General features: G+C 51.1%; 2 protein-coding genes and 1 long non-coding RNA gene across 20 annotated transcripts in view; 1 reads left to right on the forward strand and 2 right to left on the reverse strand.

Moving 5' to 3' along the window:
* Positions 1-9,326, reverse strand: part of RNF112 (ring finger protein 112) — a 64,500-nt gene extending 55,174 nt beyond the window's left edge. For 10 of the 14 annotated variants that reach the window (XM_058428562.1, XM_058428564.1, XM_058428563.1 and 7 more), the window contains exons 1-14: positions 9,201-9,326; positions 8,991-9,031; positions 7,878-8,163; positions 7,511-7,717; positions 7,244-7,375; positions 6,974-7,078; positions 6,507-6,557; positions 6,141-6,197; positions 5,986-6,060; positions 5,731-5,848; positions 5,412-5,581; positions 5,280-5,333; positions 5,026-5,100; positions 1,454-4,912 (exon numbers count right to left, since the gene is read on the reverse strand). In XM_058428562.1, the coding sequence (XP_058284545.1) occupies positions 4,442-4,912; positions 5,026-5,100; positions 5,280-5,333; positions 5,412-5,581; positions 5,731-5,848; positions 5,986-6,060; positions 6,141-6,197; positions 6,507-6,557; positions 6,974-7,078; positions 7,244-7,375; positions 7,511-7,717; positions 7,878-8,163; positions 8,991-9,031; positions 9,201-9,254 (1,896 nt within the window). In that variant the 5' untranslated portion in view covers positions 9,255-9,326 and the 3' untranslated portion in view covers positions 1,454-4,441. The remainder of the gene's footprint in view (positions 1-1,453; positions 4,913-5,025; positions 5,101-5,279; positions 5,334-5,411; positions 5,582-5,730; positions 5,849-5,985; positions 6,061-6,140; positions 6,198-6,506; positions 6,558-6,973; positions 7,079-7,243; positions 7,376-7,510; positions 7,718-7,877; positions 8,164-8,990; positions 9,032-9,200) is intronic. The other 4 variants (XM_058428560.1, XM_058428561.1, XM_058428553.1 and 1 more) reach the window with 4 other exon arrangements.
* LOC131381315 (uncharacterized) lies at positions 9,267-15,530 on the forward strand. The gene is made up of 3 exons (XR_009209973.1): positions 9,267-9,318; positions 14,099-14,195; positions 14,344-15,530. It is a non-coding gene; the product is annotated as an uncharacterized LOC131381315 (long non-coding RNA).
* The window catches only part of MAPK7 (mitogen-activated protein kinase 7), a 33,681-nt gene continuing 16,523 nt past the window's right edge, over positions 9,277-26,434 (reverse strand). For 4 of the 5 annotated variants that reach the window (XM_058428548.1, XM_058428543.1, XM_058428546.1 and 1 more), the window contains one exon: positions 9,277-9,416. The gene's annotated coding sequence lies outside the window, so the exon portion shown is untranslated. Of the gene's footprint in view, positions 9,417-24,633; positions 24,923-26,434 lie in introns of those variants that run through there. The other variant, XM_058428545.1, reaches the window with a different exon arrangement.

The raw sequence follows: 26,434 nt of genomic DNA on the forward strand, positions 1-26,434 counted from the left end.
AAATAAATAAATAAATAAATAAATAAATAAATAATAGTGTTATTATAAAATAATAATACCCAGCACTTTGGGAGGCTGCCACGGGCGGATCACGAGGTCAGGAGATCGAGACCATCCTGGATAACACGGTGAAACCCCGTCTCTACTAAAAATACAAAAAATGTAGCCAGGCATGGTGGTGGGCGCCTGTAGTCCCAGCTACTCGGGAGGCTGAGGCAGGAGAATGGTGTGAACCTGGGAGACGGAGCTTGCAGTGAACTGAGATCGCGCCACTGCACTCCAGCCTGGGTGACAGAGCGAGACTCCGTCTTAGAAATATAATAATAATGATAACAAAGAAGGGGAAACTGTAAAGGTAAATAAAAATAAGATGGCATTCGTCTTGTTTCCAAAGGAAAAAGAGACTCCTTCTCCCCCTCCCCATTCTTAGAACATTTCCTTGAGAAAGCCTGTATTTGTAAATCCTTCCTCTGTTCCTTCAGATACTTATGCAAGTCTTTTTAAAGTTTAAATAAATCTTTTACCAGAATTAAAACCCAAAACTGTTTTTCTGAAAAGCCTGGGGAGCCCCCTCTCGTAAGTGTAACATCAAGGACGACAGTGCCCCATGTTGCTGTTACCAAGGGTGTGTCAAGGCGCACCTAGGTGCCTTGACAACCTGCTTTTTTTTTTTTTTTTTTTGAGACGGAGTCTCGCACTGTCACCTGGGCTGGAGTGCAGTGGTGTGATCTCGGCTCACTGCAACCTCTGCCTCCCGGGTTCAAGCGATTCTCCTGCCTCAATTACCCAAGTAGCTGGGACTACAGGTGCCCACCATCACACCTGGCTGATTTTTTTGTATTTTTAGTAGGGACAGGGTTTCACTATGTTGGCCAGGCTGGTCTTGAATTCCTGACCTCGTGATCTGCCCACCTCAGCCTCCCAAAGTGCTGGGATTACAGACGTGAGCCACTGTGCCCAGCCAACAACCTGCATTTCCTAGAGATTCAAGTTGCTTTATTTTCCCTACAGAAAAACGCACTAATTAGCACAGATGACCACCCCAATCACCAGGTGAATTAGGCAAGCTGTGAGCGCATGTATAGCAAACGACGCTGTGGAGCTCTCTCTCACCTGAGTTCAAGTCCTCACACATGACAGCATGTGTGTAACGGGTTGTAGCTGCTTGATTACATAAACAGGGGGATTTCTGACTGTCTTTATGATCGCGTTAGCTGATAATGCATCCATGTGTTTAATGCTTATTCAATCACAGAACTAGTATTTTCTTTATTTTCCACATTTGTGGAGAGAATATTCTGGGTTGGCAGGAGATATTATTTAAAATAATTTTTTTCCTCGACAGCACAAGGTCTGTCTTCCAAGTTGCTGTAGGCAACAATTTTAGCAAATGTTCTGCTATGACATAAAATGCTTTTCCTTACTGCCCAGCCCCCAACTGGTGATACTTTACCTGTCTGTTACAGCATCACTCCATTTCAAAGAACCCATTTCTGTGTGTGTTAGAGTAGGGTGGGCAATGGTGTACTAAGTCAACCTAGATGTCGCATCCTCTTCATGCAGTAAAAGTTTATTCCTTGCTCGCGGCATGGTTTCATGAGAGCCAGTGGAGTCGAGGGCTTATTCCTGCTCCAAGCAGTCAAGGGCCTTCAGGTCGCAGGTTCCTCTGGTCTTGCAGTACTGCCATCTGCAACATGAGGGAGGCCTCAGAAACAGGAACCACACGGCAAGTCACCAAACCTCTAACCCAATCTTGGAACCTACCAATCTTGGAACCTTCAGTGGGTCATAGAAGGGAAACCAGCCAGACGTCAGCACGCTGCTGAGACCTCGGTCAATGAGTCACCTAGGCTCTTGTGAATTACAGAATCAATGTTGGAAGCCCAGGAAGCCAACTAATCAGGTTTGGAACCCAGAAGCCTGGTCGTCTTGGAGTCTGGAGAGGCTTGAAGGCTCCACTGAGCCAGGGATTTGGCACCAGAGCTCTTGGGGTCAAGTCCTGGCCTACCTCTGACTAGCTGTTTCCACTGAGACACATTATTTCTCTCAGCTTCAGTGTCCTCCTCTGTAAAAATGTGTGTTCTACATACTGCTCGAGATGATTTCAAGGCTTAAGGGAGATAATGTTTGAGGAAATGTTTTGAAAGCTACAAGGCACAAGACAAACACCACTTAATATTACTCATTTTGTCTCTGCAGAGACATCCCTCACTGGGCCAACCTCTTCCCATCTGTGCAAAGAGTGGGGAGAGGTAGACACTGAACTGTTTTTCCTTCCAGTGCTGCCGGGTGGGATTCTAGCCATGTAACACCCTCCCTCTCTGAGTCTCTGGGCCCCCTCATCCTGAGCCTCCAAAGTCTGGAAGGTTTCATAGCTCATGTGTCCACCAGATGACAGTGGAAGGGCTCAGAGAGATGCTTCCAGAAAGCCTTTCTCCACAAACACTACACAAAGTTAAGACCCTGTTCCCACCCTTGGCTCAGACCCTAAAAGAGAGTCACTCTCATTTGTCTTTACCCCACTCAACCCCGCCCTGGCTTTGGGATTTCTCTACATTCTGTATTTTGTCCCCAGCCTGTTAACTATAGCTTCACTGCTGAGCCATCTGTTCTAGACCATGTTGCTGCCTCTGCCCACCACAAACTTCCCTGGAGCTGGACCTGATCAGCCAGAAGAAGCATCTGAAAAGGAGCCTCTCAATTTCAGCACAGTCGACCTTAACAAAATGACTTCGGGAAGTGCACCAGCTTGGGAACCAGGACTTCAGGGTTCCCCTGCTTCTGTCATCAGCAGCTGCACAGGCTTATCTGAGACTTTTTCTCTCTGGGTGTGCACCTATAAAATACCAGGATTGGACGCAGTGACTGCTGTTGTGATTCTGAGATGGGGAGCTGGGGAGCAAGGCTGGGAGGAGAATCAGTCAGGTGAACTCCTGGCTGGCTGAGCCCTGCAGAAGTTGTCCTGGGCTCCTCCTTCCTTCAAGGCTTGACCAAGTTCTCTCTGTTTATGTCTCCATTCTGTCCTCTTGCTGGGACAGGTGCTTGTTGACTGCCTGTTGACAGGATCATAGGAAGCAGTTTCTCAGAGAGGAGACAAGAGGAGCAGAACCCCAAGTCCTAGTGGAAGAGCCTGCAAAGGTGCCCATATCCACTTGGCCTTGGCCTGAGCCCTCTTGCAGCCACTGAACGGGTACCTCTGATGTTCACTTCCTTGGATCTCTTGAATTCCAATCTCCCTCTTCCCATCTGTGCATTTCAGCAATGGATCTCATTGATTCACCTGCTCCCACCATGAAGTAATATGAGGGTTAAATTCTGTTTCAATAATATACTGGGAAGCTGACATTCACATACACACATTTTATTTTTCATAAAATAAAGGATAATGTGCCCACCCACACCCTGTAAGTTTCATAGCCTAGAATTCAGTTTCATAGCCTAGAAGTCTTCCTAGTAGTCAGATTTTCTGCCCCCCAGAGGGAGAACTCCGGCACCCTCAGTTCCCAGGGGGCCTGGTGTTTGAGGAGCTGCATCAAGCTGCATTTTCTTATAAGCCCAGGGGAGAAAGGATGTGTTTAAGGATAGTTCTTCACTTTGTTTTCCTTTGCAAGATTTTGATAGAATCTAGTATAAAGGCTGTCTGGCTTAGCTCAGAATGCAAGAAAAGGTGTTATTCTTTGGCATTTGGGCATTTCACAGAGGGCATGGGCACTCTCCCATCTAAACAGGCTTGAAAAAGGACGCAGACCCAAGAGAGGTCCTTGCGGAGGCCCAGCACAGAGTGGTTCAGGATGCACAGACAGGCTCCCTGGGGCTGTGGGCCAGGAGTGGGGAAGCCACCTTAGTCCTGCTGGAGCAGATTTGGGAAGGGTCGTGGGAGCAAGTTTCTCTACTCTGGGGTCTGGGCCACAGCCTACCATGTCCCATCTCTGGTTCTGCCCAGTGTTCCTTCCTTCCTGTCATCCCCAGCACCTCATCCGTGCTCCCCGCTCCTGAACACCATGGTCAATCATCCTGGGGCTTCTCACATCTGTGAAAGAACAGGTCTCTCGACCACCCAGGGGTAGACTTCCAGGATGGTGCCTGCTTAACTTTCCTACAATCCAGGGTCATCGGGGAAATGAGCCAGGTGGGGAGGGTAGAGCCTCACTTGCAGCCAGAAACCCTGGGATGTGGCCTATCTGTAACAAGGGCAGATCGGAAACCATCTGCAACCAGAAACAGGCCAGGTGTTCTATCCACTGCCCCCAGATGCTGCCTCCCAGGTTCCAAGAGCCACCTTGAGTCCCAGCTCAGCTGCCACCCAGACACCGAGCATTCAACCAGGGCAGTGCGGTACATGGCGGTGCCTTGGAATCCCTGGCATCACCCTCCCCCGACCTGCCCCTCTTCTTCATCCCCACCTCACATCTATCCTGTCCTTCAATACCTCCTGGGGCTGTTACTCTTCCTGGAGAAGGGGTTCTCGGTCCCCTTCCAGCAGCCTCTCATCCTCCTCCTTCTCCATGCAGCCCACTGTGGCAGCCAACCCAGCACCCACGCCACCCCCAACCACGGCGGCCCCTGTGGCCCCCACGGCAGCTCCAGCAGCCACCATCCCAGCCTCTGCAGCCAGTGCAGCTGCTGCCATGCCAGCACCCACCACGCCCCCTGCCAGGCCCATGAGCCCGGCCCCCACAGCACCCCCCACAGCAGCCAGATGGCCACAGAAGCGCATCGTGTAGGAGTCCATGAAGGCCTTGGCCGTGGCCTGCAGCTCGGCTTCTAGTGCCTCCAAGGTCTGATCTCTCCCCTTGCAGAGTAAGGCCACACCATGGCGGGCCAGAATGACATCTTTCTGGGTGGAGAGGAGGTTCCGCATGGTGTCTGGCAGGACCCGCAGCGCAGAGAATATGCGCTTGGTGGCTATGTCCTGTGACAGGGAGGGGAAAAGAAGGTGCCCTGACCAGGAGTCCCAGGTATCCTCTCCCTGACCTGGACCCTGCCCGGCCCACACCTGCCTCCCGTGCAGGCCCCGGGGCTCACCTGCTGCCTCACATACTCCTCGAACTCCCTCTTGGCAGCTTCCATCTTCCTCAGGTCATGCAGCTGAGCAGCCATCTGTCCACGGGAAAACCCAGGCTGCCTCCTTCCTTCCTCCTCAGCCAGGGGCGCCGCCTGTTTCCTCATCTCCACTCCCAGGGCACACAGACCCCCACCCCAGAGGCCTCAGCACAGCCCCCACCTCCCTGCCTCCCCTGCCTCCCTGCCAGAATGCTGGATCCCCCAGGGGCTCATACCTCATCCGGAGAGGTGAAACCGGGCCCTGTCCTCCCCATCCATCCTGAGAGGTTCTGAGGAGATACCATCGCTGGGGTCAGGGAGAGCAGGGGCCCAGCCGAGTCGCCTGGGTCTCCAGGGAGTTTTCACACCTTGATTTCCTGAGCTAGCTGCTGCCCTGTGAGCAGGCGTCTGTCCCCCCTGGCCATGGCGCGCCCCTCGTTCCAGTACCCCTGGCAGCGGCTCTTAGCGTGCTGAGGGGCCGCACTCAGCACATCTGAGACGTAGGCACCCAGAAGGTGGCGGAAGTCATCATCTGTGTCTGAGGAGAGATGTTCATGCTGAGAGACTGCGGGCTTTGGGAGGAGAAGGGGTGTCAGAGGCCAGGAGAGGTGGGTGCTTCAAGGGGCTCGGTTGCCGGAGGGGAGCTGGGAGCAGCGCAAGAGAGGTTTAGCTCTCAGGGACACTCACCACCAGGGCTTGCGTGGCCTTGGTTCATCCGCCGCCTCCCTGGGGCAGGCAAGAGGCAGCAACGGGCTCGCTTCCCTTGCAGCAGCTCCTGCACCTTGGGGTATCTGCCAGACAATCTCTGTGAGGTAGCGAGAGGAGTGCTCTGAGCTAGGAGGTCCAGCCTCCCATGCTTAGGTCCCTACTGGGACGCCTCCCAGCCTTCCCCACCTCTGCCCTGTCTATGGCCCCTCCACCCCATCCCCTTGCACCACTCACCTGGAAGATGTTGCCTACATGCCCCTGCCCTGCCTTGTTGGGGAGGGATGAGTCACGAACTAAGAGGTCCAGATGCTGGAAGAGAAGGGGTTCTGACACCAGCAACTGGGGGTGGCGGGGCCTGGGGCCAATGAATCCAGAGATAGGTGTCTCACCTGTATTGGCACCATCCCATAATGCTTGCCCATCACCTCGGCCACGTGGACAAACATCTGGGGGTGGGACACAGACAGCATCAGGGCTGGGCCACTTTGAGGACTATGGTGCACCCCAAGCCTGTCTCCCCACCTCCCTATGCCTGCTGTAGGAGCCAGGCTTCCCCTTTCACAGCCTGGGGTTCTCCTGCCTCTCCCCAGACCACACATCTCATGCTTTACTCTCCACCCTCCCCCTTCAACTCTGTTCAAGTGTCATAAAACCCTAGGCCAGACCAGGAGGGCACCTAGTTCCTTTGGGTCCAGCCCCTGGCCTAGAGGGCAGGGCGGGGGTGGGGGATGCCCCAACATCAGAGGTCTCTGTACCTCCAGATAGTCCAGGTCTGTATCCTTCAGCTCCTGGGAGGTGCTGAGGATCTGGAATAAGAGAGAACAACAACATGTACGAAGGATTACAGAGGCCAGGTGACTTCACTGGGGAAGGCCCTGGTGAGTGGGGAGCTCGTAGGCAGCCTGTGGGCCTCAAAGCATGGGAGAGGCCAGTATGGGGGCCTCGAAGGCTGCAGGGCTGGGTTGGCCTCAAGGCCAGAGCCAGGCCTGGAGGGTATTGTGATCCATCAGGTCTTCAGCTGCCCCTGGGACCATCAGCCCACTTTTAGGAATAACCCACGTTCCCACCTTCACCGACTAGGTGCACCTTCCCGCTTCTGGGGCAGCCCCAGAACCTATGAGGACCCCAGACACCAAAGCCTGTGAGATGCTCTGGCCTTGAGGAAGCTGAGCTGGAGAAGGGTGTGTGGGGTGGGGATGCCAACATCAGCGCCCACCATCACCTGGTAGGAGCTCAGCATCGTGGTGAGAGCACAGAGCTTGATCCTTGTTTCCCTGCTCAGCTCAGGGCTCATGGCATCCCCTGTGTCCACCAGGAACACCGCCACCTATGCAGGGGGTAGGGGAAGACCCAAGGAGCCAGGCCTGCCTTGTTCTCCCACGTTCTTCCCAACCCTGCCCCGTCCCATCCCCATCTTCTATCCTCACCCCAGAGATGCCCTTCTTGATTCCCCTTCCCATCCCTGACCTCCTTCTGCCACTTCCTCCCTCACCTTCTTCCCTTCTTTCCCCAGCAAGAAGGGGTGGCTCCACATCCATATGCCCCTGGCAAGGCCATTGGCGCCCCACTTGCAGCCCTGCAGGGATGCCTCTCCTCCTCTCGGCCGGCCGCCCTCACCAGACTCCTGCAGGGGAGAGAAGGGAGAGCATCAGTTGGTCGGTTCCTTGTCCCCACAGACCGGAATACCAGACCCAGCTTCCCCCAGGCAGGAACCCCCATCCTTGCTCCCCGCCCCCCTCCTGCCCCGCCTCGCCCTCACCAGGCCCGGCAAGCCCTGAAGCAAATAGTTGAGGAGGAAGGACTTCCCTGAGTGCTGCTCCCCCAGGACAGCGAGGAGGCAGACCGGAGTGTCCCTGGCCAGAGGGTGCTTCAGGCAACGGTTGATGGCCCCCATCCTAAGGATGAGGCCCCCAGAGGCATTGACGCGAACCAGCAGCAGCGGCTCCGCCCTCACAGGACAGGTCTCCTGGGCCAGGAGAAGAGAGGGGCCCCTGAGCACCCAGGACCAGCTCCTGACTCTGGAATGTGTTCAGCCTGGAGCTCTGGGGTCCTGTCCTGATGTTCTAGAATAGGGCCAAAGCCACCCCCACCTCTTGGGTCTGACTGATTAGGCTCAGTCCCCAGACCTGCAGTGCAGGGGGCAGCGGCCGCTGCGGCAGGAGCTTCATCTTCTCGCCCAGGCTCCGGAGGCCCCTCTTCTGCTTGCATATCTTCCGGCACTCAGGACAGCAGGGCGGCTCACAGCCCGGGACACGGTGTGTGCTGAAGCACCGTATGCAGAAGTCGTGGCCACAGTCCAGCGAGATGGGGTCGCGCAACCTCTCCAGGCAGATGGAGCAGGTGGGGAGCTCCCGGGGCACCATGGGCCGGGGCCCCAGGCCCAGCTCCAACTTGGGGAAAGGTGTGTGGGACCTGTGGGGCAAAACAGGCCACTGAAAAGCAGGATGTCTATTGGGGGCAGGGGGTACTGGCCAGGGTTGTGGTGGAGGACTGATGGCTTGGGAGTGGAGGTCCCTTTGTGCCAACCTAATTTCCATCAGTGCCTCCATGGAAAGGCGGAGCTGCTCCCAGAGAGGCCAAGCTCTGCCCGTTCCTCACTGACATGTGTCCTAGGACCTGGGGGCCTAAGAGTAGGGGCAGCAGAGCAATGGTGAGAGAGTCTGAGAGGGAGAAAATCTGGGTGGAACGGACTCCACCACATCCCAGCCATGCAAATGCAAGCAAGTTCCTTCCCCTCTCTGGGCCTCAATTTCCTAACTGTCCCAGTGGAGAAGATAGCAATACCCCTCATGGGGCCATCGGGGTGGCCATCCGAGAGGAGGCGTGTGCAGCTGTCTGCAGAGTGCCTGGTGCAAATGCTTGGGAAGAGCCTCTCCTGGCCTTCTGCAGCGGGGCTCCCTCCATGAGGTGCTGACTTCAGCCAGGCCCCCAGGGATGATACCCTCCACAGCCCCATGCTGCAGGGACAGTGAGGAGAAGGCATCAGCCTGTGCTGCAGTTGGGCAGATGGCTCTGGATCTTAGAAGATTCCTTCCGTTCTCTGCTCTGAGCTGGCATCTGCGTCCCTGCAGCACCCACCTGCTTCTTCCTGTCCCTCCCTCCACAGCCTGGCAGATCCAGCCTCAGGCGGACAGCCCTCCCGGCTGGGCTGCCAGGCTCTGTGTTCCGGGACCGGCCATTTCAACTGACCTGCCTGGCCTCACTGCACCCATCCCAGCCTGGAAGGCCCTGCTACTTACCAACTGTTGCCGCTGTTTCCCATGAAGCTCTGTTTTCTCTCCTTGGAGAAAAAAAAAAAAAAAAAAAAGATTTAGAACAGAATCCAGACTTCTATCTTCATCCTGGGTTTCCAGGGACCCCTCATCCTCCCCACCCCCGGCCCATCCCCCAGCCCAAGGAGGGCCCTTCCCACCCCACTCGCCTTCCCAATCTTAGGACTGACGACTTGCCCGTTTGCCAAGCCGATGACAAAAGGAAGTGACTGACAAGGCAGGCCTCGGCATGGGAGGCTGGGATGGGGAGAGGGTCCGGATGCAGAGGGGGAGTCCCCGAGACCTTCAACCAGAGGTAAGGATGCCTTTTCTCCCGGAAAGGCTAGCGGACTGCGGCAGGTGGAAGGTGAGGCCGGGGGATGGTATCCCCGAGGAGCCGACTCCCAGTCAGAGCTGGAAAAGAAATGTGACAGTCGGGAAAGAGGAGGCTGCTGCTGGACTCACCCCAGGGGGAGGAGACAGGGCTGCGGGTAGCAGGGCTCCGAGGAGGGAGGGATGGAGCCCGGCTCAGAATCCCTGGCAGAGGCTGGGATGCAGGCAAGCCGAGGTGGTGAGTCGCCATGGAGACAGAAGGGAAAGATAAGGACAGGGAGGGGGAGGGGGACAGAGAGGGAGAAGGCGTGCGGTGCACCCGCAAACATGGAGGCGCCCTCCGGCGGAACCATGGGCCAGCACTGCCTCTACTGGGCCAGCTGAGGTCTCTCCAGGGCCACAGGACAGGGTGGGCAAAGAGAGGAGGTGTGGGAAACAGGAGAGGGTAAGACCAGAGCTGACCCAGAGACAAGGAGTTATTCATCCATTCATTCAATGAACAGTTACTGAGTACCTACTATGTACACAGCCCCTGAATGCCACCCTACTTCACGTGGCCCTGCACATCCCCCTGCCCTCCCTCAGGTTTATGTCATTGATGCCCAACCCAGCTGCAGCCTTCTTCAGCACCCATGGGCCCTGCATGTCCTCTGGTGTATCTCGCTCCCAATGGCTTTCACCCTGCCTCAAACTTGAGCAGGGTGAAATGTATCAAAACTATGAGCCACTTCTGGACCCTCTAATGCCTCTTGACTGGGCTCCTTGCCTCCCTTCCACTCCCCAGTGCACAGCCAGCATAGGCTCCCCAAGCACAGATGACCTCACATTGCTCAAACACCTTCTGTGGCTCCCTACTACCATCAGATCAAAATCCAAACTCTCTGGCCTGCGGTCTGGGCTGAACCTTCCTTCCACCCTTCTCTCGCCCCACTCTTCCCTGCCTCTGCACCCTGGCTTGGCTGCTCTGCTCCTTCTCATCCCTCCTGGGACACCCTTTTAGACCCAGTACAGGTGCTATGGCCTCCCTAGAGCCTCCTTGCCTCACCCCTCCCAACTGGGTGCGGTCTTGTTCTCGGGCTGTTCAGGGCTGGGACATCTGATATGTGATAGGCTTGGTGCAGCCCAGGCTTCAGAGCCAGGAAGATCTGGGCTTGTTCCTCGGCTCAGGGGCTCTGGGACTCCACTGCACCTCTCTGTGCTCTGAGAAGCCACTATTACCTAGTAAAGCCACTAGTCCAGGCATGGGAGTCATTCGCACATCCTACAAGCCAGGATGTAGAAGGGTTGGGGTGAGGTGGGATTCAGAACCTAGAAAAGTTCAGCAGAGACCACCTTCAGCAGGTGGAGACACCCCTGAAGCTGGGGCTGGATCTTGTTCATTTTGGTGTCTGGAGGGCCTGAGATTGTGGGGCTGAATCAATCAGATTCAGAGAAGCAATGCCATAGACTCTGCCTCCTCCTGCCCCAGGTGGGACAAGCCCCTGTGTGTTGGCAGCAAAGCCTCACACTCAGGGGATGAGGAAGCAAGCCTGAGCTGTGCCACAGCTCTGCCTTCAGGGCAGAAGGGAGGGTTTTCTCAAGCCCTGTAGCCTTTCATCCTTGCAGGAGAGAAAGCGTGGGCGCTGGACTCAGATTCAAGCTCTGAACCTGCCTCCATCCCAGCATGAAATGCTGGTGAGTCACTGCCCTCTCTGAGCTTCCATTTGCTCATCACCAGGCAAAGATGTGAGGAAGCAGATGGGACAATCAGTCTTCACTTAACGATACTTACTGAGCACCAAGCGCTGTGTCTCACACTGCGGTACAGCTGGAAACAAGAGAGACAAAGCTCCATCTTCCCCAAGATCCCAACCAGACAATGAAAAGGCATTGCTATGATCTGGGTGAGAACCTGGATGCGGGGAGGGTGAGGAGGGGTGTCAGCCTGTCCTGATAAGCAAGGAGGTAGAAAAAGGCTGTCCAGGCAGGGCAAACCACAGGTACAGGGCCCAGAGGAGAGGGGATACAGAACCCATTCTGGGGAACGAAGGAGGTCTGGCTGGCCTGGCAGGAATATTTTATGCCAAGATGGGTGCACCAAGGTGAAGGGCAGAGCAGGCCTGGGTCATGCAGGCCCTCAGGGGCCAAAGGAGGGGATGGGGACTTCACCAGTCAGTATCTCAGGAGGGATCCCGCAGGGCAAACATGTATGGTAGAAGCCTCACTCTTAGGGCTGGCTATATAATTTTATTTATTAATTTTTTTTTTTTTTTTGAGATGGAGTTTCGTTCTTGCCCAGGCTGGAGTGCAATGGCATGATCTCAGCTCACTGCAACCTCCGCCTCCTGGGTTCAAGCGACTCTCCTGCCTCAGCCTCCTGAGTAGCTGGGATTATAAGCATGCGCCATGACATCCGGCTAATTTTTGAATTTTTGGTAGAGACTAGGTTTCTCCATGTTAGTCAGGCTGGTCTTGAACTCCCGACCTCAGGTGATCTGCCTGCCTTGGCCTCCCAAAGTGCTGGGATTACAGGTGTCAGCCACCACGCCTGGCCAATTTTTTTTTTTTTTTTTTTTTGAGACAGGGTTTTACTCTGTCACCCAGGCTGGAGTACAGTAGTGTGATCTCAGCTCACTGCAACCTCCACCCCCTGGGTTCAAGCAATTCTCCAGACTCAGCCCCTCCAGTAGCTGGGACCCCAGGTGCACACCACCATGCCCAGATATTTTTTGTATTTTTTTGTAGAGACGGGGTTTCGTCATGTTGCCCAGGCTGTTCTTAAACTCCTGAGCTCAAAGTGATCTGCTTATCTCTGCCTCCCAAAGTCCTGGGATTACAGGCATAAGCCACGGTGCCTGGCCAGGCTAGCTAAACAATTTGTGGATTTGGTGAAAAATGTAACTGCAAAGCCCCCACCAGAGGCAAGAAAGTCCACTGCCTCTTCTCACGGCACATTGCCTCCACCCATGGCCAATAGGCAGCCCCTCCAGATTGCCACAGTCATTTTAGGACATGCTCAATACCTGGATTGGGGGTCGGGCAGAAGCCTATGCTAAGTTTTAGCCCAGGGAGGGAAGAACCACTACTCTGTCACACCCTAAGATGCCAGGGGCCAATCCAGCAGTCCCCAGTCCTCCTTGAGCCTGCATTCAGGCCTCCAGATGAAGTGGGGTAGCCATGGTGGGGCAGAGGTGGGGATACTGGGAGTCTGGGAGTGGGCAGCCGGGAGCCTGTGCTGGGGAGGCAGTGGGACATGGGACACACACAAACCAGCTTCCAAATTCCCAGTGAAGGCGCCATTTTCCCATCAGACTTCACTCACAAAGCACAAATTCAATGCTAAAATGATTGTTTCAAGATGGTGACCAGAGCACTGAAGCCCAAGCACATGGCCCTTCTGAGCTCTCGCCTTGAGTGGCTGCACTGGATGCATACCTGCGAAGCTGGCCCCTCCCACTCTGGCTGCTGTATGGACAACAGACTAGAGGGGCAAGCGGGGAGGCTGAGGGTTCTGTTGGGGAAGTCAAGGCCACAAGTGGAAATACAGATCCACTGGGATCATACCCAGGCACCTAAAAGAGGGCACTCCCCAAGGCATGGTACAGGCCAACCAGGTGGATAGCAGATGGAAGGAACACCAGGCCTGCTCCTGGATAAAGGATGGGATAAAGGATGGGCCCTGCTCCTTTGCAGCCAGAGGCCTCTGATGCTATCTAGGGCTCCAAGGGGAACCCCTGGCCCAGGGAGGCCAGCTGTGGTGGTCCTAGGTCCATGTCTATGGGCAGCCCCGCTTTATCCATTATGCTCCACGAGTCTCTGAGTCTACGGTCTACGAGAATGTTTGAAACCTAATGGAAAAATGAGGGTCTCCAAACCACAAAAAGAAAATTTCAAAATCAAAAGTAACACCCACTTAGCTTAATGTCCCAGTACCCCTTACATGATGTTAGCTGGTAAACCCAGCTCAAGTTATCATCTGTAAAGTCAGATTCAAGTCATGAGTGCACTGATTCAACAAATGTTTATTGAGCACCTACTAAGTGCTGAGCACAGTGCTAGGTTCTGAGAAATCAGGGTGACCAAAACAGAGAAAGTAATGGCAGTAAAGTGTTGAGACATCGACCAGGCATGGTGGCTCACACCTGTTATCTCAGCACTTTGAGAGGCCGAGGTGGGTGGATTGCTTCAGCTCAGGAGTTCGAGAACAGTCTGGACAACATGGTGAAACCCTGTCTCTACACACACACACACACACACACACACACACACACACAAATTAGTCAGGCATGGTGGTGCACAGCTACTCAGGAGGCTGAAATGGGAGGATCACTTGAGCCTATGAAGTGGAGGTTGCAGTGAGCCGAGATTGCACCACTGTACCCAGTCTGGGTGACAGAGTGAGACCCTGTCTCAAAAAAAAAAAAAAAAAAAGTGTTCAGACATCAAAATAAATAATGTGTCTTATCAAAAGATGATCCTATCCTTTGAAAAAGATTAATGGCAAAAAATTTCAACTCAACCTGGGCTGTGGATACCACGTGTTTTAATGTGTTTGCTGTGATTAGAGAGAGTCCTCCTGACAGTCAAAGGGCCCAGGGCCTGCAAAGTTCTTGAGCCTGGCAGCTAAGGCCCTCACAGGAGGATGACTACCCCACGTGGACCCCAGCGAATCTGAGAAGGAACAGAAGAAACTCCACTCTGCCTAGTTCCTTGCTTTCTAACCATGGTGAGGCTACCACACAGGTTTCTCATGGTGCCCCTAACTGGCCTCTGACCTTCCCCAGGGACTCAACGGGACAGGAAGAGCCACACTGAGCCAGGCCTGGTCCTGCAAGGTGGACAGGCCCTCACGGTGCTGCTGGCGGCTGAGCAGTGACTTGAGTGAGAATGGAGAGAGGGTTGGGGTGGGAGGGGAGGTCCTGGGTTTCAGGGGTGGAGCTTGAACTGTGGGAGGGAGCGAATTGCAGGCCCTAAAGACAGACTTATTTCTCATTTCATCTGTTGTCCATTCATTCACCAACAAATATAGGCTGAGTTGGTGTGAGGTGCTTCTACCCAGCAAAGAAATGCCAGGAATATGGCCATAACTCACCCAGACAGGATCACTACCTTCGAGACCTTGCACAGACTTGAGGAGTATGGACCTGGGAGTCCCAGCGCCAGCTGGGCTGGCCCTGCACCATCAACTAGCTCCATGCCATCCACCCTGTCAGATCTCTGCCCAAATCCAGCCCTTGGCCTCCAGATCCTGAAGCTGAAAGCTTTCAGCACCTGCTCTCCCTCTGCCTCTTCCATCCCTGTGAACAGATGGCCCAGCTCAGGCCACTAACCTGACTTCCTGACCTCTGGCTCTAGCTTCCAGGCTGGGAGTTGGAGTGGAGGTGGACTCATTTTTGGAATAACCACCCTCAGGAGTCAAAAATACAGTTTTCCAGACTGGGACCCTGTTTGGGGAGGTTTCTGAGTCCCTTGATGTAGGCAAGAGCCAGCTTCACACACAAACGCACACGCACACACACATGCATGCATGCACACACCTGGTCAGCCCTCCCCCAACATACCATTCCATGTAAATCCTCACACATACCATACACATATGGTCAAAATACTCCATGTATCCCACACTCTGTGCTCACACATTGTGCCACATGCACATCCATGACTCCACCTTGCCTGATAGAGACCCACAGTACTCGCACACACACAAACACGCATACACAGTTACACCCTCACAACCGCACTTGCACATCCACATCCATTTGCATGCTCACTCCTTCATACTCACACATAAATATGTGTGTACCTTCAGGCCTCATGCTCATGCACATTTACACACATGCTCACTCTTACTGCCTTACACGCAGAGGCACACATCATACATCCTTACCCAACATGCGCTGTTCCAAGCACTTTATGTGATAAGCTCACCCCGAGTAACACAACCTATGAGGGAGGTACTGTATCACTTCCATTATATAGATGAGGGAACTGAAGCACAGAGAGGTTAAGTCACTTGTCTAACACCACACAGCTATTAATGGCAGAGCTGGAATTCAAACCCAAACCACCAGGCTCCCCAATCCAAGCTCTTAGCCACTACATTCCATGGTCTCTTTGGTGGCAGAAATAAAGTTAGTTATTACAATAAGCCTTGGAAAGAGTTTGTAGTTTTGCTGTGTCTCAGTTTGCCATCACTTGCCTCAGAGGGGGATAAAAATCAGTCCAGCCTCTGTCTATGCAGAATACTGGAAACAGGCAACTGAGTTCTGACTGGTTCTGACCCCAGCTTGCTGTGTGACCTCGGGCAAGTAGCTGATCTTCTCTGGGCCTGTTTCCTGATGTGTAAATGTCAGGGGGGAGGCAATGAGATCAGAGGTCCCTTTGGGTGGAACGCCCCCAGTCCTCTCCCACCTCTTAGCCTGGGAGCTGGTCTTCATGAAGCCTGGCACTGTGGGCACTGCCCTGGTAAGCACTGGATCTTAGCCTGTTTCTGCTGCAATAACACAATACCACAGACTGGGTAATTTATAATGAGCAGAAATGTATTTGGCTCAAGGTTCTGGAGGTTGGGAAGTCTAAGAACAAAGGGCTGCATCTGATGAGGGTCTTACTGCTGTGTCATCACATGGCAGAAGCCATTACAGGGACAACAGAGAGAGGAAAGGGGACCAAACTCATCCTTTTATAAAAGAACTCATTCCCGAGGTGACAGCATTAATCCATTCCCGAGGTGACCTTTAATCACCTCTTAAAAGTCCCATCTCTCAAACCATTGCATTGAGGATTAAGTTTCCAGCACTTGAACTTTGGGAGACGTGGTCACCATCTGGTTCATCTTCCGCCCACTCACCCATCCATGCATTCATTCATTCTCCATTCCTCCAACTATCTATCCATGCATGCACTGATTATCTACCTATTTATCCATCAAGATAAATGCATTATCTACCTATTTATCCATCCACTCACTCAATCACCCATGCACTCATTATCCATCCATTAATTCATCTATGTATCCACCGTTCGTTTCTCTTTCTTTTTTTCTTTTTCTTTTGAGACAGAGTCTTGCTCTATCACCCAGGCACGAGTGCAGTGGCACAATCTCGGCTCACTGCAACCTCCATCTCCTGGGTTCAGGCAATTCTCCTGCCTCAGCTTCCCAAGTACCTGGGATTACAAGTGTGCGCCACTGACCTCAAGTGATCTGCCCACCTCGGCCTCCCAAAGTGCTGGGATTACAGACATGAGCCACCACACCCGACCTCATTTCTTATATTCTTTCATCCATCCATTCTCCAACTACCAATCCATGCATGCACACATGTATGATTTGCTCCATCCATCCACCCGCACATGCACACATCTTTTCATCCATCACTCCTCCACCATCTGTGTATCTACTCATCCACCATTTACTCTTACACTTATCCGTCCATGCATGGATTCATCCATCTGTCCATGTTACAAACACTTATTGAGCAACACACCAGACATCATACTAGGCTCTGGGAGTAGACCGATGAGCCCTCAGAGTGCTTCCAGTCTACTGGGGAGACGGAAAGGTCAATAAACAAGTACGGGGTGATAAGTTCTCTGATTAGGTAGAGTGAGGGGAGATGCACGAGGAACAAGCAAAGGCACCTTGCTCAGACCTGGGCACCTAGGAAGGCTTCCCACACGAGCTGCATCTGAAGGATGAATATGAGGTGGCCAGGCAAAGGAATGGGGACAGGCAAACAATATGTGCGGCAAAGAGACCAGCCCATGCAACAACACAGAGCTGCAAGATAAACAGCTCACCTGGAATGCAGCATGTGAAGCGAGGAGAGGTAAGGGTGATGGGCCAGTCACAGAGAGGTAAGCCCTCCCTTGGTGTCATCCCTTAGTCCATGCCTGTACATTGCTTTCTTGCAGGGCTTGGGACACCTGCTGTCCTGCTGAACCAATGGCCTCTGGGTGCTGCTGGCTGTGGTGAGCTGGTGTCCATGCCAACATGGCTGCCTTCCCCATCTGGGTCCTGACCCTGGCCCCAAGGTGCAGCAGCATCTGCTCTCTGTGGCTGCCCTCCTCCTGTCCCCCAGGCCCAGTGGCCCTTGCTCTCCCCACAGCTGTGTCTGTCCCAGGTCCCCTCGTGTGAGCATCAGAGGCCAGGCCTTCCCATCAGCAGCTGGAAGGAAGTCAAAGCTCCCCAGCTTTACTTCTGAAGCCCCCCATCATCAGTCTGGTACTAGGCATCCTGAAACAACTAATAATAGTACAATTATCCAACATTTGCTTAGCAATTTAGGGTTCACAATGTGTCATCATGTGCCCTACTACCTCAATTGATTCTCATAATACAATGACTATTAGCCCTACTTTCTGAATGAGGAAACTGAGGTTTAGACAGCTAAGGAAACCTTCCAATGACAGCCCTGGAAGAAATAAAATGCCCTGACTCCCAATCCTGGGCCATCCCCTCCTTTCTGGCCTGCTGTGTGCTGTGGTCTCCCAACATTCACACCTCCACACCTTTGCCCCAGCCACTCTCCTTGCCTGGAATGCCCTTGCCAGTCTCTGCCTGCCTTCATGAAACCCATCACCCAGGCCCAGGTTGGCTCAGAGTTTCTACAGGGAACACTTCCTCATCCTTCTCTCCCTCCCCTTTGCTCTTCAAACTTATGAAATGCCACCTATGTACCAAGCATGTACCCAGAGTGATGCTGGATGCAGAGACTACAACAAATAACAAGATGTGGTCTGTTAAATAAGATTTATAGGAGGTTATTGGTCTGGATTGAGCTCCTGGATAAGCTCCAACAGACCAAACCAAAATGGATTCACTCATGCTGAAGTTCCATGCTACAAAGCCAAAACTAAATTGTTTATCTGATCTTCCAAGAAATCAGGACACAAAGAGATAATAGCCAAATCCCCAAACAGGCCACTTTTAGCCAGCATGATAGGAAGTCCCCTCTGCTTTAACCTTTACAAGGAAAGTAACTTTGAAATCAGTCTGCTTTTTGTTCTGCCTGTTTACTTCAGCCCTTTCTGCCTGTAAATCCAATCTCCTCTGTTCAGCTCATCAAACAATCATTCTATTTTATAAGAATGAGGTGTTGCCCAATTCTAAAATTTCAAATAAAAGCCAATTAGGTCTTTAAACTAAATTTATTGTCATTTTGTCTTTTGACAGGTCCCTGCCCTGAGGAGTTCAAAGACTATGTGCAAACAAGGAAGCAGCTGCCTTGCAGCATGGCCCCTGCTGTATAGGAGCTGCCCAGGGAAATGTGGGAGCCCGGAGGAAGCCCCTCACTCAGACTTGGGAGTCAGCAAGGCTCAGTCTTGCAGGATAAGGGAGTTAGCAGGGTAAACGTTGTTGGGGGCTGGGACTCCAGACACAGGGGACAGCACGTGCAAAGGCCTGGCAGTGAGTTGGCAGGGCAGGTTCAGTGTGGGTGCGGCTGGAGCACAGGGTGAGGGCTGGCAAGAAGGAAGGATAGAGGCAGGGTAAGGGGACCAAGATCAGTCAGTAGGGAACAGATGATGGAGGGCCATGTGGCAGATTTTTGGATTTTCGCTGCATGTCAGTGGAGCCATAAACTATTTTAAGCAGGGATACATGTGAACAGATTTGTGTTCTTGAACCATTACTCTGAGCATCCACCGGGACAGACTGGAGGAGACACCTTGCTACTTTCAACAGCCACTTTGCATTAGGCGCCTTTGAGTACTGACCACATCCTTGAGCTAGGCCTCTAGTGACAGACATCTAGAGCATTGCTAACATTTTGCTATAACAAATAGCACTGTAGCACACATTACTATTCTTACCCCGTTTCCACTTGGGTAAGTATAATTTAAGCATATCTTCACCAACACAGAGCAAAATCATACATATTGATCTTTGCCGATTTTGGCTACAAATGTTAAAGGATGATTTTTATCTTTTATTCAGGGAGTTTTTCGGTTATCTATCTGCCATGTCAAAAACAGCTTTACTTTATTTTATTTATTTATTTTTTATTTTTATTTTTTGAGATGGAGTCTCGCTCTGTCACCCAGGTTGGAGTGCAGTGGTGGGATCTTGGCTCACTGCAACCTCCACCTCCCAGGTTCAAGTGATTCTCCTGCCTTAGCCTCCTGAGTAGCTGGGATTACAGGCGCGTACCACCACGCCCAGCTAATTTTTGTATTTTTAGTAGAGATGGGGTTTCACCACGTTGGACAGGTTGGTCTCGAACTCTTGACCTCGTGATCCACCCGCCTCGGCCTCCCAAAGTGCTGGGATTACAGGCGTGAGCCACCGTGCCCGGCCAATTTTATTTTATTTTTTTTGAGATGGAGTCTTGCTCTGTTGCCAAGCTGGAGTGCAGTGGCACTATCTTGTCTTACTGCAACCTCTGATTCGCAGGTTCAAGCAATTCTCCTGCCTCAGCCTCCCGAGTAGCTGGGATTACAGGTGCCTGCCACCAAGCCCAAATAACTTTTTGTATTTTTAGTAAAGACAGGGTTTCACCATGTTGGCCAGGCTGGTCTTGAACTCCTGACCTCAGGTGATCCACCGACCTCGGCCTCCCAAAGTGCTGGAATTACAGGTGTGAGCCACCGTGCCTGGCCTTGTAGGAGAATTTTCAGATGCTCATCGAGCAGTAGGTACAGTAGAGAAATCAGAAAGGGGAGAAAGAAGCTGAGGGTGAGGAAGGAGGGGTAGGAGGTACCTGGAGACTGGCGCCCCATCTTTTTAACCCTCACAACCCTTGAGGTGGATATAAGCCGCCCACTACCCTGCACACACGCAATTTTACAGATGAGAAAACAGAGAATTGGAGAAGTTAAATTACTTCCCCAAACCTCATACCAATATCTCACTTGAAGCTTCAACAGTGAAAACAGTCAGGCCTGGGGTAGCCCAACAAACATTTGCTGGATTTATTGACAAAAGCGGGAAAGACAAAATTCAAATATGGGCTGCCTCTCCAGAGCTATGAAGCATGGGGCACAAGGGGTGGGGTGGGGGTGGGAGGGTGAGGACAGGAAGGTGGGCTTCAGAGGCAGGTTCAAAGCAGGACATACAAGTTGGGAGGCACTAGCTGATGAGGACAACAGGGGAGAAGGAAGTCACAAGAGTCAAGTTAGAAGACACCTTGAGCACCCTTCTGGATGTCCACACTGGCTAGCAGTCCCTGACTGCTGGCAGCCAACCTACCATTATGTATCATCTCCCCTCCTCCAAGTCAGAATCGAGACCAGGCTCCAGACCCCTCTCTTCCGCTGTACCACCCCCATTCCAACTTGCATACTGCCCATTAGGACCCTGGGACTGGAGTATCCAGGCAGTCAGCCAGGAAGTTGACAGATGTGGCCAGCTGGTCCCTGTGGAGCAAACTTCCCCCACAGACTATGCCAAACTGGATCCAGGACCCATAGACCCCTCTGGAGTGAGAGGCAGCCCCATGCAGCTGGTTTGATAGGCAGACTGAATGAAGCCAGAGGCCCGCTGCAGTCCAGGCCTCTGCATGTAAGCCTCTGTTGGCCCACTGACCTATGCCATCCTTCAACCTGACTGGCAAGGTTATGTGCGTCCTGGGCAGCACCCAGGCTCTGGCACCAAACAGGCCTTGGTTCAAATACTGGTTCCACTCAACTCACTAGGCAAAGTCACTTCTCTCACTCAAGCTCAGTTTCCTCAGCAGTAAAACTGAAGATATAATTACTCCCATGTAGGGTCAGTGCAAAAAGTCTGGTGAATAGTAGGTGCTCAATAAATGCTAGCCTGGTTTTTTTTTTTTTTGAGACGGAGTCTTGCTCTGTTGCCTGGCTAGAGTGCAGTGGCACCATCTTGGCTCACTGCAACCTCTGACCCCCTGGTTCAAGCGATTCTCCTGCCTCAGCCTCCCAAGTAGCTGAGATTACAGGCAGACGCCACCATACCCAGCTAATTTTTGTATTTTTAGTAGAGACGGGGTTTCACCATGTTGGCCAGGATGGTCTCGAACTCCTGACCTCGTGATCCGCCTGCCTCGGCCTCCCAAAGTGTTGGGATTACAGGCGTGAGCCACCCTGCCCGGCCAATGCTAACCTGTTAATCAGCCTTGGAAGCAAGTCTGGGCCACTTACCTCAGTGTGCCCAGATGTCCCCAAGCATCAGTCCTGCCCCAACTTGGATCTCAGACCAACCCCCACAAGACCTCGCCTCTTTTTGTCAAAGGAAAATCCAAGAGATTCTTATAGAAGAAGGGCTTTTTACACAGTAGGCCTGAGGACAGACATTCAACGGACAAAGAAGTACAGTTTTCCATTAGTTTATTACAATGATAATAATGATCATGTCTATTTACTGGGCTCCTACTACATGCTGAGTCCTAACAACAGAATTTCCCATCCTTCCCACATTTCTCTAAAGGTGAAAATATTGGCTCCATTTTACAGATGAAGAAACTGAGGCTATCCAAGTGACCTGCAGCCAAGCCTATCTAGTCTCTAGCATTTGTTTCTCTCTGTCTCTCTTTCTCTTGCAGACACACGGTGTTTCTTCTTCCTCTCTCTCTAACCCCGTTTGCTCTCCCTATCACAACACCATAATCCAGGGCCGGGTAGAGTAAAGCAGCCACAGCAGTCATGTCCTTAGCAATCCATAATACAGCATGTTTGCTGACAAAATGAATGTAGAGTACAGTTAGGCAACAGGAAATTAACAGCTGACCCCACAGGTCAGGAAAAAGGGTGTACAAAAGCTGAAATGTGCTTCTGCTTCCTGACAATAAGTCTGATGCCAGGAAGAGCAGAGGTTCCCCACCCACATCAGGCAGCCCTGGACTGCTTGACCCTGACTGATGACCCAGAGCCAAAGAGGAGGGAGGTGACCCACGGAGCCCAGGCCACCCCACCCCACCCACAGGGGCCATTAGGGACAGATGATGGTGTCTGAGAACACTCAGGCCATCAGTCCCTCCCCTGCCTCCCACCAATCCGTTTTCCACCTGGCAGCCAGCCCAATTTTTTAAAGATGCAAATAAAAATGTGTCCCTCCTCACAGGAAGCCTGCTGTGGTGCTAGGAATCAGGGTGGTAGTTCCCAGGTACACGTTTGTAAAGACTGGTCTACGTCATCTATGTAACTTAGGCCTCATAATTCTTTTTAAGGAACTTCCACTTGTGGGAAGATGGAGTAGGTATATTTTTTCCTGTACTTCCTGCTAAGTACAACTAAAAACCTAGGACATCACATACAAGACAAACATGAGAAGACTCTGAAAGGTGGAGAAAAGAAGGCAGGCGGGCCAGGGACATCAGGACTGAGGACAGTGGCGACTCTCCTGGGCTTTCTTTTTGTCTCATTATCCCAGAATGGGTACTGGAGAAGCTGGCAGTCTGGAAATGCCAACAGCCACTACAAAAAAAAAAAAAAAAACCCTTAACAAAACCTGCTATCTGTAGCCAAAGGACCAGGAAAAGGGCGGCCTGGCAAGACAGAAAATTCCTGGGCAATAAATACCCTACTGCAGCCAAACACCACGGGAAAGCATGCAGCCCCACCCACCCATGCCACAAAGGCTGAATGGGGAGCCTAGACCTCCCCCTGACTAGGCAGTAACGAGGGGTCCCAACATCCCCAGCTGGGTGGTAACAGAGAAGGCCAAGTAGGGAGCCAGGACTTGCATCCCAGCCATTACAGGTGCTCTCCCTGACCTTGGAGTGTTAGTGGAGACCACGTGGGGAGCTGAAACTTGCACCCTGTCCAACAGTAACAGGGAATCCCCCTCTTAAGTGTCAACAGAAGCAAAGTGAGGAACCTGGACTTCTACCCCCACCTGGCGGTACAGAGGCAGTGCCACCCCTTTCTCGGCCAGAGGGGTGTCAGAGGAGGCCAGCTAAAACAAGTTTAGGCTGGGTGTGGTGGCTCACACCTGTAATCCCAACACTTAGGGAAGTCAAGGTGGGTGAATCACTTGAGGCCAGGAGTTCCAGACTAGCCTGGGCAACATGGTGAAAGCCCATCTCTACTATCAGGTTGACGCAAAAGTAAGTGTTTTTGCCATTAATGGCAAAGTCACAATTACTTTTGCACCAACCTAATAAAAATACAAAATTTAGCCAGGCATGGTAGCATGCCCCTGTAGTCCCAACTACTCGGGAGGCTGAGGCAGGAGAATGGTTTGAACCCGGGAGGTGAGGGTTGCAGTGAGCCGAGATTACGCCACTGCACTCCAGCCTGGGTGACAGAGCAAGACTTAGTCTCAAAAAAACAAACAAACAAAAAACAGGTTTAAATAAGACCCAGCATTTCGTAACATAATACAAAATGTCCAAGTTTCAACCAAAAAGTATTAATCATATAAAGAACCAGCAAATCTCAAACTGAATGACAAAGGATAACTGATAGATGCCAACACTGAGATGACTGGGATGTCAGGATTAGCTGACAAAGGTTTAAAATGGCTGTGATAAAATGCATCAATAAGCAACTGCAAACACACTTGAAACAAATGAAAACATAGAAAGCCTCAGCAAAAAAAGAAAAAAGAAAAGTAAAAGAAAAAAAAAGAAGGAGCTACAAAGAACCAAATGGAAACTTTAAAACCAAAAAATACAATAATCAAAATAAAAACCTCAGTGGATGGGCTCAAGAGCAGAATGGAGAGGACAGAGGGAACAATCAGTGAATTCCAAGACAAAACAATAGAACTACCTAATCTGACAACAGAGAGAAAAAAGACTGGAAAAAATATGAACAGACTCATGGACCTCGGGAACTATCGTACAACAAAGATCTAACATTTGTGTCACTGGAGTCCTTAGAAGAAAGAAGGAAGGTGAGGCAAAAAGAAGTACTCAAATCAATAATGGCTGAAAACTCCCCAAATTTGACAAGAGACATAAGCCAACAACAGATTAAAAAGGTGAGCAAGCCGGGCTCGGTGGCTCACGCCTGTAATCCTAGCACTTTGGGAGGCCAAGGCAGACGGATCTTGAGGTCAGGAAATCGAGACCATCCTGGCTAACACGGTGAAACCCCATCTCTACTAAAAATACAAAAAATTAGTTGGGCGTGGTGGCGGGTGCCTGTAGTCCTAGCTACTCAGGAGGCTGAGGCAGGAGAATGGTGTGAACCCGGGAGGCAGAGCTTGCAGTGAGCCGAGACTGTGCCACTACACTCCAGCCTGGGCGACAGAGCGAGACTCTGACTCAAAAAAAAAAAAAAAAAGGGTGAGCAAATCCTAATCAGGATAACTCCCAAAAATTCATGGCAAAACACATGATAAATTTCTGAAAACTAAAAACTAAGAAAATAATATATAAAGCACCTAGGCAAAAATGCTTTATTTATAGAGGGAAAGCAATTTAAATGACAACAAACATCTCTTCAAAAACCATGGAGGCCTAAAAGATGTATCACAATATTTTTCAGGAAAAAAAAAAAAAATATCCAGCCTCACATGATTTCCCTGAAGAATTCTACCAAACTTTTACAAAAGAATTAACACAGGGCCAGGATCAGTGGCTCATGCCGATAATCCCAGCACTTTGGGAGGCCGAGGACGGAGGATTGCTTGAGCCCAGGAGGTTGAGGCTGCAGGGAGCCATGATCACACCACTGCACTCCAGTCTGGGTGACAGAGTAAGATCCTATCTCAAAAAAAAAAAAAGAATTAAAACTAGTTATATACAATATCTTCCAGAAAATAGAAGGAAAGAGAAGGAAATACTTCCCAATTCATTACAAAGCTATTATGACCCTGTATCAAAACCAATATTCAGACTAATATCCTTCATGAATAGGTGCAAAAATTCTTAACAAAATATTACCAAATAGAATTCAGCAATATAAAAATAATTCTACACTATGACCAAGTGTAAATTCTAGAAATGAAAGGTTGGTTCGATATTTGAAAATCAATCAATATAACCCACCAAGTGAACAGGCTAAAGAAGAAAACCCATATGATTATATCAATCAATGTGGAAAAAGTATTTGAAAAAATTCAACACCCCATGAATGATAAATTGTCAGAAAAGTAGGAATACAGGGGAAATTTCTCAACTTGATAAAGAGCATCTACAAAAAACCTACAAGTAACATTATTCCTAACAGTGAAAGACTGAATGCTTGCTTTCTTTTCTTTTTTTCTGAGACAGGGTCTGACTCTGTCACCGTGGCTGGAGAGCAGTGGTGCAATCACAGCTCACTGCAGCCTCAATCTCCTGGGCTCAAGTGATCCTCCCACCTCAGCCTCCCAAAGTGTTGGGATTACAGGCTTGAGCCACTGCACCTAGTCTTGGATGCTTTCTTGCTAAAATCAGGAATGAGGCAATGATATCTGCTCTCATCACTCTTATTCAACATAGGATTAGAAATTCTAGCCAGTGCAATAAGACCAGAAAAGGAGATAACAGATACACAAATAGGAAAGGATGAAATAAACTTCCCCCTATTTGCAGATGACCTAATTATCTATGTAGAAAATCCTAAGGAATCTACAAAAAGAAGGGCGAAAAAAAGAACTTGACTTCTATAAATATTAACTCAAAGTGGATCACCAACTTAAATGTAAAATTATTAAAACTAGAAAAAAATAGAAGATCTTTGGGACCTAGGACTAGGCAAAAAGTTGCTAGATATAATACCAAAAACACAACCATTAAAGTTGATTAATTCAACTTAATCAAAATTTAAAATGTTTGCTCTATAAAAGACTGGCCCTATTAAGAGGATAAAAAGACAAGCCACAGAATGGGTAAAAATATTTGCAAACCACACAGCTGACAATGAACTAGTATCTAGAATACATAAAGGTCTCTCAAAACTCCAGCAGCAAAAAAGCAAATGATCCAATTAGAACACGGGTTGGGGGAGCGGGTGCAGTGGCTCATGCCTGTAATCCCAGCACGTTGGGAGGCTGAGGCCAGAGGACTGCTTGAGTCCAGGAGTTAAGAGACCAGCCTGGGCAACATGGCAAAACCACGTCTCTAAAAAATATACAAAAATTAGCCAAGTGTGGTGGTGCACGACTGTAGTCCCAGCTACTTGGGAAGCTGAGGTGGGAGGATGGCCTGAACGTAGGAGGTTGAGGCTGCAGTGAGCTTAGATTGCACCACTACACCCAGCCTGGGTGACAGAGCAAGCCCCTGTCTCAAAAA

This window comes from Hylobates moloch, unplaced genomic scaffold (genome assembly GCF_009828535.3).
Source record: "Hylobates moloch isolate HMO894 unplaced genomic scaffold, HMol_V3 SCAFFOLD_15, whole genome shotgun sequence".
NCBI lineage: Eukaryota > Metazoa > Chordata > Mammalia > Primates > Hylobatidae > Hylobates > Hylobates moloch.